The sequence below is a fragment of the Lutra lutra genome, chromosome 3, assembly GCF_902655055.1.
Source record: "Lutra lutra chromosome 3, mLutLut1.2, whole genome shotgun sequence".
In the NCBI taxonomy this organism is placed as follows: domain Eukaryota; kingdom Metazoa; phylum Chordata; class Mammalia; order Carnivora; family Mustelidae; genus Lutra; species Lutra lutra.
In genome coordinates, this window is record NC_062280.1 from 21,195,010 (window position 1) to 21,212,500 (window position 17,491).

A 17,491-nucleotide genomic window follows, 5' to 3' on the forward strand; every position below is an offset into this window, starting at 1 on the left:
GCCTCTAACTGGTTTCTCTCATCCACACTTGCCCCCCTTCATTTCCTTCTATTACCAATCTTTTGGGAAAACATATATTACCTTTTCATTCCCTTTCCTCCCATTCTGATACTGTTTACCATCTCTCAAAGCCTTCCCATTACTCTGGAGAAAAAGACTTCCAAGTTTAAAAGGCCCTGACTGGCCTGGCACCTGCCATCAGTCTCCTGACTATCTTGCATCGCAGTCCTCCCTGCTCCCTGTGTACTAGCCACACCACCTCCTTCCATTTCAAGTAATTCACACTCTCTACAGTACAAGACCTATTATATGTTATCTCTGCTTTACTTCTCACATCCTCCTTCAACTAGTTAATTTCCAATAATCATGTGGCTCTCAGTTCAAAAGTCCGTTTCTTAGAGTCTTTCAGCCCTTGTTTCATCTTTCCAAAGACTAGGTCAAATCCCCTTTTGAGCTCTGACAGCACTGCTCATCTGTCCTTCAAAGCATTTTTCATAGTGATAATTTTGTATTCATCTGTATGATTATCTGATTAATGTCTTTCTAGACAGTAAGTAGTACAGGGACTGTATCTGTTTTGTTCACCCTTGTATCAAGAAATTCCTGATATTGCACCTTGCATACAGCAGATGCTCAATAAATATTTGTTGAATGAATAGAGAAATACACACACATATATATATTGGCAAGTTTATCATTCCAGCTCTGTGCTTTGTATAGTGCCTGTATAAAACACATTATACCTATATAATTAGTTTAGTGAATGAGTAAACATTGAACCTTTTAAATAACCTAAAAACCAAAAGAGCTTTTAGAAAGATTAGATAGATAGATAGATAGATATAGTGATAGGGCCTTGCATTTCATTCTATATCTCTAAATCTGGTTTACAAAAAGTAGTTTTTGGTAGTAAGATATGATGTATCTTATCTTATTGTATAGTCAAGTATGTCCATCATAAATTTAGAATAAGGAGATAAGAACTATAAGATGTTCTGATTTGTAAAAAGGCATCAATCAAGTCTAAAAATTCCTTCTAATCTAAAAAGTACAAACAACTGAGAGCTTTATCTAAAAAAATAAAAAGTTCTGAGTTCATACTTTATATTAACACTATTTACTTTCTCTAATAGTTATTTAATGACTTTCTGAAATAACTGGTTTTCTATTACAATCCTAGAAAATCCTAGCAGTTAAGATATTTATGGATAACAAGCATTCAATTTGCTGCTACAGAGTGGAAAATTTCAAGTGAATTTTTTTTACAGTACAGTCCTATACTCTGGATTACTATAGGAACCAAAGTCCCAAAAGTTTTCATTTTTTAGCAGATAGTCTACTATAAATCACTACCAAAATCAATTCCTGCAAACATTATGCACTTATATTAATAAATAAAACAATCTAAAAATATGAATATATGGGGGCATGGATTAGCTAATTTTTTGGTGTTATCTCAGTGGCAGTATTAATGGTAGAGGATGTGGAATAACAGTTTAATTTTGATATTTCTTTTCTTTCTTTCACAAACCCAGTGAAAGACAATCTAGGGTTTTTCACAGTAAATTATTCAAATATTTAATAACCTTTTGCCTAAACCAAATTATCCTCTTAGAAGGACAGGAATAATTGGAATATCATAATAACCTTATAATGCTGTGCTCAAATATTTTTAGTAAATAAGTAACTTTGGGGCTTGGTTGTAAATTCAGAATGCTAGAACCATAAAAGCATAAAAAAGACTTTATGAGATTATTTTAATCTTTTGTTCTCAAGAAGAGCAGAACATAAATTTTTAATGTATTATTTTAAAATACTGTTTAAGGATAGTAGTTTTCTTTTTTTTTTTTTTTAAAGATTTTATTTATTTATTTGTCAGAGAGAGAGAGGGAGAGAGAGCGAGCACAGGCAGACAGAATGGCAGGCAGAGGCAGAGGGAGAAGCAGGTTCCCTGATGAGCAAGGAGCCCGATGTGGGACTCGATCCCAGGACGCTGGGATCATGACCTGAGCCGAAGGCAGCTGCTTAACCAACTGAGCCACCCAGGCGTCCCAGGATAGTAGTTTTCAATACTTCTCCCATATTTACCCATTCTCATATTAAATAAACTTTTTAAAGAGTAGAAGGGTGCCTGGGTGGCTCAGTCAGTTAAGTGTTCCACTCCTGATAAATTCAGGTCTGGATCTCAGGGTAGTGAGTTCAAGCCTCCATCGGGCTCCACGCTGGGCATGGAGCCTACTTAAAAAAATAAATAAAATTTACAAAAAGTACAAATCAATAAAGGAAAATTGGAATGTGCATTCTCAAAAAGATTCTTATATCTCCAATCCTAACCCCCCGTTCCCATATATTCACATACAAAATACCCATACCCACTGTCCTGGGTTGAAGAGTGCCCTCACAAAAGTTACACTCACCAAGAACGTCACAGTGTGACCTTATTTGGAAATACCGTCTTTGCAAATGTAATTAGGTAAAATGAGGTCATAGAGGATTAGAGCAGACACTAAATCCACTCACTGATGTCCTTATAAAAAGAGACAAAGAAGAGACGCACCCAGGGAATAATGCCACGTGGATAAAGAGGTGGAGACTGGAGAGATGGGCTACAAGCCAAGGAACGCCAAGGACTTCCAGCAACCAGGAGAAGCCAGGCAAGAAACGATTCTTCCCTAGAACCTTCACTGAGAACACGGCCCTAACTCCTTGATTTTTAAATTCTAGCCTACAGAACTGTGAAAGAGTAAGTATCTGTTATTTTAAGTCACTCAGTGGTGATTGTTACAACAACTCTAGGAAACTAAAATATCTATAAAACTACACACCTGAAAATCACTATTTTTGCATGATTAGTAATCTCTATTTCAATTCTCTCCTTTTCATCAGTTGTTCTTTGATGAATTTAATCTATAGCAAGAACTTTCTCCAAATTTCCCTGATGTCAAACATCCTGCTAATAATTGAATTTATTATCTTGTTTTCTCTTGATAGTTTTTGGAAAAATGAATGCATCCCATCCTCAGATAACTCAATGACATTTAGGATGGCATTAACCTCTGCCATTTGAAAGAAATTTTAAAGAATTTACCTAAAATAGGGCTTATATAAAATTACTAAAATGGTCTTCTATGAGCATTACTTGTGCTCCAAATGTCAAAAGAAAAACAACTCAAAGGACCAATGGATCATGATAACAGGCATTATCTGGTACAGAGAAAACCGTACATTTACCAGGCCATTTCCCCTACTTTAGGTATTAAGGAGAAAAACTATACTCCTTACTCAAATTACAAGTCCCTTTATTGTAAGAATTAAAGATATATCTATAAATCTTTATATCTTTGATATATCAAAATAAGATCTAAAACTGCTTCTAATATATCTCAACTATGAAAATAATATATAAATGTGATAGAAAATAAACATACTCTGAGCAATATGATTTCTACTTTCTTTTTAGCATTTTGTGAGTTTTCCAATTTTCCTATAATGAGCTTGTACTGTTTTTCTAAACAAAAAATGTCATCTGAAAATCAGTCTTTTAAAAAATTATTTGTATTAGGGACTTATTTTTTTTTAATTTTTTAAGTAATCTCCATACCCAATGTAGGGCTTGAACTTATAACCCCGAGATCAAAAGTCACATGCCCTACCAATTGTAATAATTAGGTGCCCCTGTATTAGGGACTTCCAACAGATTTTTAAATGACTAATATCAGAGTAAGTAATAACTAGTGTCAGAGTAATCATATACTAGTAATGATTAGTATCAGAGTAAGTTACTTATGAGACATAATTACCAAATGTAATAACATGGATTTTGTTTGGATCCTGACTCAAAAGTCATATTTTATTACCCATAAAAAGATAATTTTGGGGCGCCTGGGTGGCTCAGTGGGTTAAAGCCTCTGCCTTCGGCTCAGGTCATGATCCCGGGGTCTTGGGATCGAGCCCCGCATCAGGCTCTCTGCTTGGCGGGGAGCCTGCTTCCTCCTCTCTCTCTGCCTGCCTCTCTGCCTGTTTGTGATCTGTCTGTCAAATAAATAAATAAAATCTTAAAAAAAAAAAAAGATAATTTTGAGACAAGTGGGGAAACCTGAATATGAATAGAGAATTTCGTGATAGTAAAAAATTATGGCTAATAATATAAAAGTAATAAGCAGATGATAATACCAAGGAGGTTATGTTTAAAAAAAAAAAAAGCTGACTCAAAGAAATACACAGAAGTATTTACAAGTTAAAGTAACAATCAGTACAATTTGCTTTTTAAAGTCCATAGAAAACAATGTGTCAGGAAGGGAAATAGTTGAAATGAATTAGGAAAATCTTGGGAATTCTTATCTTCTTTTTTTTTTTTCCTCTAAGTAAACTCTAACCCCAATGTGGGGCTGGAACCCACATCCCCAAGATCGGGAGTCGTATGCTCTACAGACTAAACCAACGAGGTACGCCCAAAATCTTGGGGATTCTTAAAGCTGGGAATATGTGAATTCACTTTACTATGCTTTCTATATGTCAAAGTTTTATATAATAAAAGGCAGAGAGAAAAAAAGATTATTATAGTGCTAACTGCTATTTTTATCTCTCTCCAAATTTTACTTTAAAATGAAAAATAGTAATTAGTAAAACAGAAAGTCTCCATTTCAAACTTTCAAACAAATTATATGTGAGAAAAACAGCTCAGAGATTATACTGAAGAATCTGAATTGTATCTCCCAAACTATAGATTAGCTAGAAATGTGTGACAAACTTTCATGTCTCAATTCTCAGAAAAATATAACTGCCATTATTGGTGTCCTAGTCTCTTTGCCTAATGCTTTAAAAAATATCACTTGAGGGGCGCCTGGGTGGCTCAGTGGGTTAAGCCGCTGCCTTCGGCTCAGGTCATGATCTCAGGGTCCTGGGATCGAGCCCCGCATCGGGCTCTCTGCTCGGCAGGGAGCCTGCTTCCTCCTCTCTCTCTGCCTGCCTCTCTGCCTGCTTGTGATCTCTCTCTGTCAAATAAATAAATAAAATCTTTAAAAAGTATCACTTGAAGAGCACCTGGCTAGCTCAGTCAGTAGGACATGCAACTCTTGATCTCAGGACTGTAAATCTGAGCCCCATGTTGGGTATAAAGATAACATAAAAATAAAAAACTTAAGAGCTTAAGAATTTAAGAGCCAGAGATAAAAACAGCAGATAATGAATGTCATTCAAATGAACCCAAAATTATATTGAAAATTTCAGCCTAGAATATGCAGCTAACAGTGTTTCCTTCTGAGAAGTGACTATTGAAGATATTATAAGGATGAAAGAATTACTTTCTATGTAATTAGTTTGCCAGCTTAACTGCAGTTTTTCAATTATGATATCCAATTAGAAAGAATGGTTGCACTTCAAGAGATAATTATCATTAGTGAAAATAAATAGCATGGCAATGATTCATTGGAATTTAATTTTGTATCATGTTCTGGGTCTCATTAAGGCAAAAAGAAACAACAATAATAAAAACCTAGATATTACTTCAAATAGAAATTCACTTTCTCTGAGATAATACCCCATGGGGTAAGCAAGGATCCATTTATAACATTTTATCTTATTTTAGAGTACAAGATCTAAAAACTAATATCTCTATGATGATAAAATATAATGCCTCGTTTGTTTGAAGACTCAATCTTGTCAGTTGCTCAGTTCCTGGTGATTCAGCTTAGACCCTGCTGCCAAGATTAATAAAGCTGAGAAAAACACTTCTCACTTCTGGGAGATACTGCCATTAAACAAGAGGTGGGGGTTGGGAATCAATGAATAACAAATGGGCAAATAGGTAGCCTGGAAAATAACTAACCAGGTGAATTTACTTTAGACATAGTGCGAGAACAGTTCATTAGGATATTATAAAAATCACCTTAAAGATTTTATTAAATTATATCCAACAATAAACTTTATGTGATCCCCGAAAAATTAATATACAGAATAGGTGGCCAACCTTTAAATATTAAAATCTTAAAATTCTAACCTAATTATACACAAAAATTATGATATAATATGATATAAAGCTAGAATAAGTACCCTTTGTTAGAAGAACTGTAATACTTCACCTATGAGATTACTTATCTGGCAATCCCAAGTATACAGAATATGGATGAAATCACAAAATCCTTTCAAATAACCCAAAAACCTCACTGTTCATACACAAAAGTTCACTCCTGTTACTGTTAGGAGAGGACTTCTTTCTTACTAGAGAATGTCTCTTATTATAATACAAATATTTCTACCGCTTTTGTTACCTGATTTTCTAGTCCATCAATAAATTAGATGAGACAAAGCAGAACTGCAGGAGATAGCCATGAGAGCAATGCTGAAAATATCAATCTGACTATGGGGAGAAAAGAGAAATGAGTACAAAATATTTTTTTATGGAATGCTGATTACCTGCAAGAAATCTTAAAAGACATTTCATTCATTCAACAAATATCTACTCATGCCCATAATGTGACACTTACTGATCTAGATGCTAGGAAATGAGCAGTTAATAAGTCAGACTAAAAAAGTTCCTGCTCTCATGGAGCTTATATTCTCATCCAGGAAGACAGAAAATGAACAAGTTAAAACAAAAGGAAACGAAACAAAACAAAACAAAATACTCTCACACTTGTTATTTCATTTGATCCTTACAACAATCCAGGAAGCAGACTGTTTTGTTTCATTTGAACTGTGATTTAGAAAGTTGCCCAAGAATACAATGCTACCAAAGTTGGCTCAGAGTTGGAACTGATCTCAGATTTGTCTGATTCCAAAGGGATATTTTTGATTTTGTAATTGTTTTTTTTTTTTTTTTTTGAGAGAGAGAGAGAGTGCTCGCAAACAGGGATGGGCAGGAGAGAAGAGGAAGAGAGAATTTTTAGAAGGGCCCCATGCCCAGAGCAGAGCCTGACATCGGGCTCAATCTCATGACCCTGAAATCACAACCTGAGCCAAAATCAAGAGCTGGATGCTTAACAGACTGAGCCACCAAGGCGCCGCCCAAAGGGATGTTATTATTTTTTTTAATGTTTATTTTATTTGAGAGAGAGGGAGATTGTGTGAGCATATGCATGAGCAGGGGAGGAGGAGAGGGAGAGAATCTCACAAGGCTTGATGCCATGACACTAAGGCCATTACCTAAGCTGAAATCAAAAGTTCAACGAGCTGAGCCACCCAGGCACCCCCCCTTTTCTTAAGGTTTATCTGAGAGAGAAAATGGGGGGCAGGGGCGGAGGGAAAGGAAGAGAGTTTCAAGCCAACTCGGCACTGAGCTGCAGAGCCCAACATGGGGCTTGATCCCACGACCCTGAGATCAGGACTTGAGATCATAACCTGAGCTGAAACCAAAAGTCGGGGCACTTAACTGACTGCACCACCCAAGCACCCCCCAAAGGAATATTCTTACCAATGAGTTTTCTCATAGCACTTGATCAGGGTTTAAAATTATGCATCTATGTCTATGATCATTTGGTTGATGTCATTTTTTTTCCCACCCACACTTTACACCTTGAGTACAGAGACCACATGTGTTTTTGTTCAACATGTATCCTTACTGCCCAATCCAATTTCTAGCCCACTGAGGCTACCAGTAGATATTTACTATCAAGTAAATTATTTTACAGATATACAGCTATTAATCTCCATACTTCCCTGAGGATGTGGCCAGTCATGAGCCTGAGTAATCAAAGAAAAATTTAATTAACTTCAGTATCATCCAAGAAAGGCAGGATGTAATAAATTTTCTTAAACAATTCTTGGTTTATATGAAAGTTTCTAGCACTTGAGTAGAATCCCCATTCCTCATACTGTCTTAAATACCTCCTTCATAATAACCTCTAGATTATGCTATAATGTTAACTAAGGCATGTTGAATAAAGTAATTTTTCTCTATTCACTAAATCTCTTGATTTGTACTAACATAAAATGATTACATCTAAAGAAAAACACAAGAGTCATGTGACAAAAAGATACATTTTAGGCTGTTTTGAAATCTTTGTTTTTATTGTTCACTGGTTTAAAAAAAAGGAATTCCTCAAAACTAAACATTAATTGAAGAATATTAGTACTAGAAGCTACTTTATAAATATTTGTGTCCCAGTAAATTTAAAGATAAAATAAGATGTGAAGAGATTAAATGACTTGCCCAAGGTCACAAAATGTCTAAAACAAAAAGAATATATAAAATGTAAATGCTATATGCATAACCACAAGTTATCTCAAAACCAATAAATCATAAAAAACACTATAATTGATTGAAAATGAATACAAGTTACAATGGGGGGTATTAAACGTCCCAAGATAGTCTTGTGAGGAGATACTTTATGTAATTTGAGAATAAAACCCAACACTGTGTTTACCCAGAATTTTCAAGTAACTGGTTTAATTACAAGGTCCCTTACCAAATTAGGCAGACCAAAGTCAGGACAGCAACTTTACATCTCCCCAAGAGATATGATGGAGAAAGAGGTGGTACCTCTGATTCGCTGAACCTATGTAATGAATGTTCAGTAATAGCTGGCCCTACATAGGCCTTACAATCCTTATCATTTTTTAATAAAGATTTTATTTATTTTTCAGAGAGAGAGAGAAAGAGAAAGCACAAGTAGGGGAGCGGCAGGCAGATGGAGAAGCAGGGTCCCCACTAAAAAGAAAGCCCAGTGTGGGACCTGGTCCCGGGACCCCAGGATCATGACCTGCACCAATGGCAGACGCTTAACTGACTCAGCCACCCAGACATCCCTTAAAATCCTCATAACTCAGGCCATTTGGAAGCACTTTTTTTTTTTAATTAAGAACAGTTCTAAATCATTAACTAGTATAATGCCATAAAGTGAAAGAAATAAGAATGCCTACAATTTTAATACACATACTTAAAATATACAGTTTTAACATACATAGTATGTCCTTACATAAAAATATCAGTGGTTAACATTATTAGGCTGTTTCTTATATGCCATGCATTGTTATAAGAGTTCTGTATATACTGTCTTATTTACTTCTCATAAAATCATATACTACTCTCAATATCTGATATGTTTACTATAAGACATACTTAACTCTCAATGATCTGTTTTGTGGCATACTACATTTTAACAGACTAACATGTACTTTTTAAGAAAGTATGGATTGTAAAAATTGGGTAGAGTGGAAACTGAGTAATTGCCAAATGTTGGTTAAGACTTGGTAAAATTTGGGGGCACCTGGGTGGCTCAGTGGGTTAAAGCCTCTGCCTTCAGCTCAGGTCATGATCCCAGGGTCCTGCAATCAAGCCCCGCATTGGGCTCTCTCCTCAGCGAGGAGCCTGCTTGCCCCTCTGTCTCTCTCTGCTTGCTCTTCTGCCTGTTTGTGATCTCTGTTAAATAAACAAATACAATCTTAAAAAAAAAAAAAAAAGACTTGATAAAATTTTGGAGCAAAGAGAATATAAATATTTAGATACCACAATGACTTTTAAGAACTATAAGGTAAATATATATCCTTTATCACACCAAATTACAAAATTTCCTATCACTTTCCTATCCTGTCATTACCTTTACTTCAAAAGGTGAATATACCTATTGTCTGTATCTATATTCTGTAACTTCCTACTATTATACTGCTATTATTAGGTCTGACATTTGTACTGATTTACACATCTCAGCTAAGTATACAACTCAAAATTCACAAGCACATGTAAGAGTACTTTTCAGATCAGAGGAGACATTTTACACTACAGTTATATGTCCTTGTCTTTAGCCAGTCTTCATGTGCTTCCCACACGTATGAACGCTTTCATTGAAAAAGACGGAACAGACACCCTAGATTAAGACAGATTTGACAGATAAAGAAAAGGGCCAGGGTTCTAATATCGAAAACTAGGTCATTCTTTATCACTAATTTTTAAAGTAACATGTTGAAGTAACAATTGTTTCCCTTTCAACAAATTAAATATATTCCTCTTCCTGTCTTAAAATTTTGATATCCTATGTTTATTATTTAAACAGTTTACAACTAGTCAAATTTTGCTCAGAGGTTTAGGATAACAATGCCATTTATTTATTTTTTTTCCAAACCTATAGTGGCCGCTGTGTTTTCTATTCACCCTTTCGCACAAAATTTGAGCCCTATTTTTCTGAACTTTTTGATTGTAAAATATAAGATACCTATAAATAAGTCCATAAAATGTCTATCTGATGTTTAACTTGTAAATATGAAGCAATGCTTCTTCTACTCTTCCACTGTCCCATAATCATCACTCAGGCCAAGAAATGGAATATTACTGGCACCTATGAAGCCTCCTCCCCACCATGTGGACCTCCTCTTCATATTTAGAATAGAACAATAAAAAGTTAAATCACAATCAGGACTTTTACCAGTGTCCTGAATAACTAAAGGACTTGAGAACAATTTAAAACCATTTACCTTCCTCCTGACATGTGTGCTATTGTTGCCATGGGTTTTTTTTTAATAGCCCCGCTAGACATGTTTTACTATTTGTTTACATATATCCATATAATTATTTACTATTTCATTTGTCCTTAGTTTCTTCTTGCATCTTAAATGACTCATCTAGGATCCTCACCTTCCATTGCTTGAAACAGACCCTTTATGATTATCATTATAGAGTCTACCAGTGACCTACCCCTTAGTTTTCATTTGTCTAAAGACAGACTTTAAAGATGTTTTCTCTGGGTATAGAATTTCTAGGCAGTTATTTCCTTTCAACACACTGAAGATACCATTCCACTGTACTGTGGCTCTCATTACTACTCTTGAGAAGTCAGCTGTTAATCAAACTGTTCCGGTGATGTCTTCTTCCTTCTCCACCACTGCTATTGCTTTTAGATGTTCCATTTGTCTTTGTTCCAACACCCCACCCAGCACCCCCACCATCCAAGCATCTCCTGTTTCTAGGGAGTTTTTTATTTGTCCTGCTTAAGAATCTGTGTCTGGCTTCCTGAATTCGGTGTCTCTCATCAGATCGGGTCATTTTTCAGCCAATCTCTCTTCAAATATTGCTTCTGTTCCATTCTCTAGCTTCATTCAGGTCTCCAGTTAAGCCTTATATTAGACCTGCTCAGTATGTTCTCAAATTTTTAAATGACTCTTCTTTATTTTCCATAGTTTTATTTCTTTACCTACAATCTGGAACTTTTCTTCTAATCTAGCTTCTATGTTACATGTTCTCTCTTCAATTGTGTCAATGTTGCCAAACTCACCTAAGTTTTTAATGTCAGTATTTTTCAGAAATTTTATTTGGACCTTTCTCCAATGTGCTATGTGACTTTTACAGTTTCTTCCCTGCAGATATTTTCAAGCCTACCTTTTATTTCTAAAATCAAATTAAGCACCATTTTAAAAAAATAATCAGTGTTTGATAATTCTAATATCTGAAAACTTTGTGATCTCTTTTTGCTATTATTTTCTTTATATTCTTTCTCTTATTGCTCTCTCATACATCTGATTACATTTAACTATGTGCTGATCACTGCCTTGAAAAACTATTCCTGAGAATTTCCTGGAGCTAAGAAAGATGATGCCTTCCTCCAGAGAGAAGCTACACTTGCCTCTGCCATCTACCTTGTAGTATCACCTATTCCAAAACCATTTTACACTAGGGATTCCTTGGATGACTCATTAATGCAAATTTGAACTGAAAATCCATGTGAAAGTCCCCACCATGGTCAGGCTGTCTCAAAGATAGATAGGTTTTGTTTTCTTTTGTTTCTGCTCTGCTCAGCACCAAGGCAACTTTCCCCATGGTGCCCTACATGGGGAAGGGAAACAGTTTTCCTTCTGATTTACATTTATTCTAAGGCTGTCACCCATGGAGGAGGATTTCATTTCATCTCCCTACCATAGACAATATTTTGATTTATTTCAGCCTTATCTTCTTCTAACCTCACAACCTATTAAAACTTCATTTGATTTTTGATTTGGCTTGATTTCTCTTTCTTTTCCCACAAGGCTATTAAAACCCAACTTAATTTTGTCAGAATTTGGCCTCAGACAAACACAGATGCTGCGTTTTGCTTACTTTTCTGGTTTCTTGCTTTTTCTTAGCTTTTGGCTTAGAAATATCATTAATATTCACTAATTTCTTATTTTCAAAATAAAAAATAAAATATTCTTATTCAATCCAGCAATTCCACTTCTGGGCATATGTCGAAAAAATTAAAAGCAAGGACTCAAACAAAAAGGAAAAAAAAAAAAGGATTCAAATAGATATTTGTATACTCATGTTCACAGCAGCATTATTCCCAATAGCCAAAAGGTAGCTATTCCTACGTTCACCCAGGGATCAATGACTAAACAAAATGTGGTCTATACATAGAATGGAATATTATTCAATCTTCAGAAGGGAATGTTGATACATACTATAATATCGATGAACCTTGATGACATTATACTAAGTGAAATAACCCATTCACAAAAGGACAAATACTGTATGATTTTGGTTATAGGAGATGCCTAGAGTAGTCAAATCCACAGAGACACAAAATGGATTGGTGGTTGCCAAGGAATGCGAAGAAGGAAGAATGGGTCCTTATTGTTTAATGGGTATGGAGTTTCAGTTTAGGAAGATGAAAACAGTTCTGGAGATGGATGATGGTGACTGTTGCACAACAACGTGAATGTGACTATTGCATAACAATGTGAATGTACTTAACGCACTAAACATAAAAATGGTTAAAACAGTAAATTCTGTATTATGTACATTTTATCAGGATTTTAAAAGTTCTTATTCAAATGATTAATTTCCCTACCTTCACTTTTACTTAAATATATAAAATGAACAGTATTTATGTGCTTAATGGGACATCTTCAGAAAGTGTTTTCTGATTAAGGGTCGAGTTTGAATAACATTAACTAAGCCCTTAGTCTTGAAAACCTCTGATTCTTAACGATGTTTTCTTCATATATAATTACATGTGAAGAAAAAAATGAAAATGATGTTGGAAAAACACAAAGATATAAGAAATAAAATTAGGCCTTATTTAACATTTTACTCCCAGGAGCAAAAGGCTCATAAATAGATAAATTTCACCTTCCTTCAGTACAGATATTTTTAAACCAAAACTTTTTCATTATTACTATAAAATCGTGTCTCCATGTAATTTTCAAAATCTATGGTAATATTCGCAAATGTGAGTACTGTAAAATAATCTATTAAATTTACAGAATTTCACTATTAGGTACTTGTTTATTTTATAAAAAGTTCAATTAGAGAATACTTTAAAATTCTTAGTTTTACAAATATCAATTAAGCACTTTTTGCAATATCGTTAAGAGGTTTAAAAAAAAAGAAAACAACTTAGAAACCACAAAACATCATTCTCCAGGGGTAGGCTATTTCATGTTACAAAAAAAAGGAGGAGGAAAAGGAAGGGAAATGAAGGGAAGAGGGAATGTTTGACCGGTCAATGTCTATCCAAACCTTTATCTTACTCCTACAGCTTCCTTTCCCACTCCTAACTTGGCAACAACCACTTATAAACAACTTTATCTACACCCATCTTAACCTCTGTCATGCCACTCTAAAGGAACAAGTGTATTTCCACCTTATATAAAATCCCCCCATAACTTTATGATATATATTTCATTTACCATCTCTAGCTCTTTCCCTTCATTTTAATAAAGATACTTACATTTCTTCTATTTTAAAAAGAAAAATCTCTTTCTTGACCTTGTACATCCATTTCATTATAGCCTTTACAGTCAGCAACTTTTAAAGTGTAATCTTGACTCCTTCTCTCTACTTCATGTCCAGTTCTCTTATCAGCCCACTCTATCCCTCTCCATCATACCACTACACTGCTTGCGCTATGGTCTCAATTTATAACTGGCAAAACCAAGAGACATTTTTCAGACCTCCCTTTAGCATCTGACACAACCACCACAAATCCTCAAAATTTTCTACATTTCCTTCAAAGTTATTACTCTCTTATCTTCAAAATATTCCAGTTTCTATGTTCCTGGTTAAACAGATTTGTATATTATAGTATATATTATCATAAAGAGAATTTTTACAAAAATTTTAATGAAACTAGAAGTATCCCACAGTTTGTGGTAACAAAGCACTTAAAAATAATTATTAAAGCTAAATCAAATATTTTAAACAAAAACCCTAATATTCTAAATTTGCTCACCTTTTTTTTGGGGGGGGGGCGGTTTGAACAGAGGGAGAGAGAGAAAATCTTAAGCATGCTCCATGCCCAGCAATGAGCCTGACTGAGGCAGGGCTTGAGCTCATTACCTCAAGACCCTGAGGATCATGACTGGAGCTGAAAGCAAGAGTCAGATGCTGAACTGACTACACCACCCGGGCACCCTGCTCACCTTCTCTTTGATGAAAGGTAGCTATATTACATTTTCTAGCAAATGCTAGAAAATGAAATCTTTTCTTTGAGAGAAATATATTTTGACAACAAATGTGAAAATGCTTTTTGAAAAAAAAAATGCTTTTCAAAAGGAACTCATTTATATAAGAAGCATTCTGAAAACATGTTGATTACTGCCAAAAATAAATAAATTAGTAAAATTAATTAAAACACATATCAGAATACTTCAAAAATTTGGAGAACAAATTTTTATCTCATCTATCAAAGAATTTAAGTAGGTTTTAAACCTGTTATAAACATTTTTTTTTCTCATTTCCCTCCTAACCCCGTTATAAACTTTCAAAAATAAACCTTCCAGTTAATTTGTAGGAACAAATACCTGACATCAGGAAAGATGGCAATTACTAGCAGATTTCAAGAACAACCTGTGAACTACTAGTAAACAGAATTGAAAAAGGTTCATGTTAGGTAAATAAAGCAAATGTTAACATCTCTTTCATTTGGAAGCATGGATCTTTATGGGTATCTTTTCAACTATGAAAGTTAATAAAATCAGATATTCAAAAAACTGTACACAATTCCTTTATTATTATACATTCTAAATAATTATATTTCACCTATGAGACTGCAGGCTAGTTAAAAGTGGAGACTTGTCTTCATCTTTGTAACCTAGTATTTTGACTATATGACATACAGCAAATAGTTATGCAATAAATACTGTGTGAATAACCAAAAATATAGGCAAGTACACTAAAATGATATACCTACACATACATACATACATACATACATACATATGTAACAGTGTAACGCCTGGTTAGGTAAACAAAACATTACCTAAAATCGGCTTGACTCAAATCACAATGTTTCCACACCAATTTAATGGTGTTTAAAGGCTCAACTTGTAATTTATGACTTCCTTTTTTTAAATTATGATTTTCTTAATTAGCATATGTTCTCCTAAATGAAGATATCAGAGTTGCCCTATATAATATGTGAGGATCTTTGCTTTCAAAGTGAATCATCAGTGATACAGGGAATGAATATATAAAATCAATAAACAGTAAAACAAAACCAACAGAACTTCTTCTGTGACAGACTGTGAATAAATGACCCAGCACAAATGAAACAGTGGGAGTTTTAAAAATTAGATTTTCAAAATAACAAGTTAGAACTAAAACCCAAATAACAGTATATTTATTTTAGGACTCAGTTAATATCCACTAATCTCATGAAGAATGTGACATTAACATAATTTTCGCCATGGTATAAATTTTCCTTTCATGCTATAGTAAACAAAATTTACCAATAAATCATATAATTATTAATATAAATATTCCCCATTGCTAAATTACATTAGTCTTCCATGGTAGTTAAAGAGGTCCACATTACAATTTTATTTGAAAAAAATTAAAAAACATATTCTGTTAGCATCTTTAATTCTAACTGAATCTTTAAAATAGAAAAAATAAACAAAATAAAAGAACACAAGGCTGTTCATAAAAAGGAATTAGGATACCATGTATATGCATGTGTGTATTCACTGATACGATAAATTGCTAAAGGTTATAGTAATTACTAATTATATTCAGAGAAAAATTTTATCTTATAAAAGCTGAGATACAAAATGATTAAGTGAAACTAAAGCTGAATTTTATGGATGATATCTACCAGTCTTCTCTACCCAAGCTATATCTAGGGTCTTTTTTTCTTGAAATGTATTAAAAGAGCAATATGGAGCTAAAGAACATGAAACATACAAAATGGAAGGTATGTTAAAAAAATCAATACTTCTGTAGCAAATAGTATCACTATTTTTCTTTTTTCAGAAACATTTTATATCCCGGAAAACACTCTTTCCCATTCTCAAGTTTATAGTTACATTAATTATATATGTTTGATGATATCTAAAAATGTATTCACGACCTACTGATTGTTCTCTAACAGTGCTTAAGGAAGAAGAAAAAAGCAACTATACTTTTTAAAAGATCAAATAAATAAATAAATAAATAAAACAAAACAAAGCCAAATTTAGAAGCCAAACTATCCCACTGATACCTACCTCCTGGAAATTCCATTAGCCAGACATTTATGGCTACAGGATTTGGAGGATAGGGGTGATGAAGTTGGGGACAAGTTGAGAGGGGCAATCAAACTGTTGATGATCTCAGTCAACTGTGCACTCTGCAAGAAAAATATTAACTTTTTACTACTGCTAAGCAAGAAATTTGAGTTAGTTCTCACACCGTTAGCAAATGTTTATGTTTTAGTCAATATTTTAATCTACAAAGATGATTTATACCACTACTAATTTTTCCACTTATTATAAATAAATCTATATTTTAAAGTACTCTTCCTTTTCTATATCCATTTTTATTACAGTTCCTTTATCTACTCATCCTATCGTCTTAAAACATTTGAATTTAGCTAACAGCATCTACATAATATTTTCTTTAAGACAGCTAAGTTAATAACAATAAAATCATAGCTATAATTTACTAAGTGCCTACTATATGCCAGGCACTACACAAAGCACTAAACATAGATAATTCCTAATCTTTATAACCAACCTGCAAAGTAGTTAATATTAGAACTACTGGTATTTCTATTATTAAAATCAATTACAGCAGAGGAAATTGAAGCCAAAAAAGATTAAGCAGCTTGAATAAGGATTATAAAGTTGGTAAGAAATGGAGCTAGGATTCAAATTTAGGCTTGAATCCAATGTCACGCTGTTTCTCAATATTTTTCCTAACTCAAAAATACCAGGTTTGTTTAGGTACTCAAATTTCCATTGATCCTTATTCCAAATTAAATATACATAATATATTTGTACACAAATATATTATGTATATTTAAGTTTAATACATAATAAATAATAAATTTATAAAATTATTCTCAAAACAATAACCTACAATAATTATAATAAACATAGGCCTCATCACTGGAAACAGTATGTTTCTACAAAAGAATGACAATTATTTTCATTACACACATAGTCTATGTTTATTATACAAAAAAGGGCAAATATTAAAAGGCTTAAAAAAGGAAAAAAAAATCACGTGCAATCATATTACACGGAGAAATACTACTGCTAATATCTTAGTATATAACCATCCCTCTAGACTAAGTTTTTCTGAGTCTATGCGAGCATGAGTGCATAC

The 17,491-nt window shown here is 33.8% G+C and overlaps 1 protein-coding gene across 6 annotated transcripts in view; it reads right to left on the bottom strand.

Annotated features, from left to right (window-relative positions):
- Positions 1-17,491, bottom strand: part of KANSL1L (KAT8 regulatory NSL complex subunit 1 like) — a 139,895-nt gene that overhangs the window by 70,634 nt on the left and 51,770 nt on the right. For all 6 annotated transcript variants that reach the window (XM_047720944.1, XM_047720943.1, XM_047720945.1 and 3 more), the window contains exon 5: positions 16,390-16,511. In XM_047720944.1, coding sequence (XP_047576900.1) covers positions 16,390-16,511 — 122 coding nt within the window. The remainder of the gene's footprint in view (positions 1-16,389; positions 16,512-17,491) is intronic.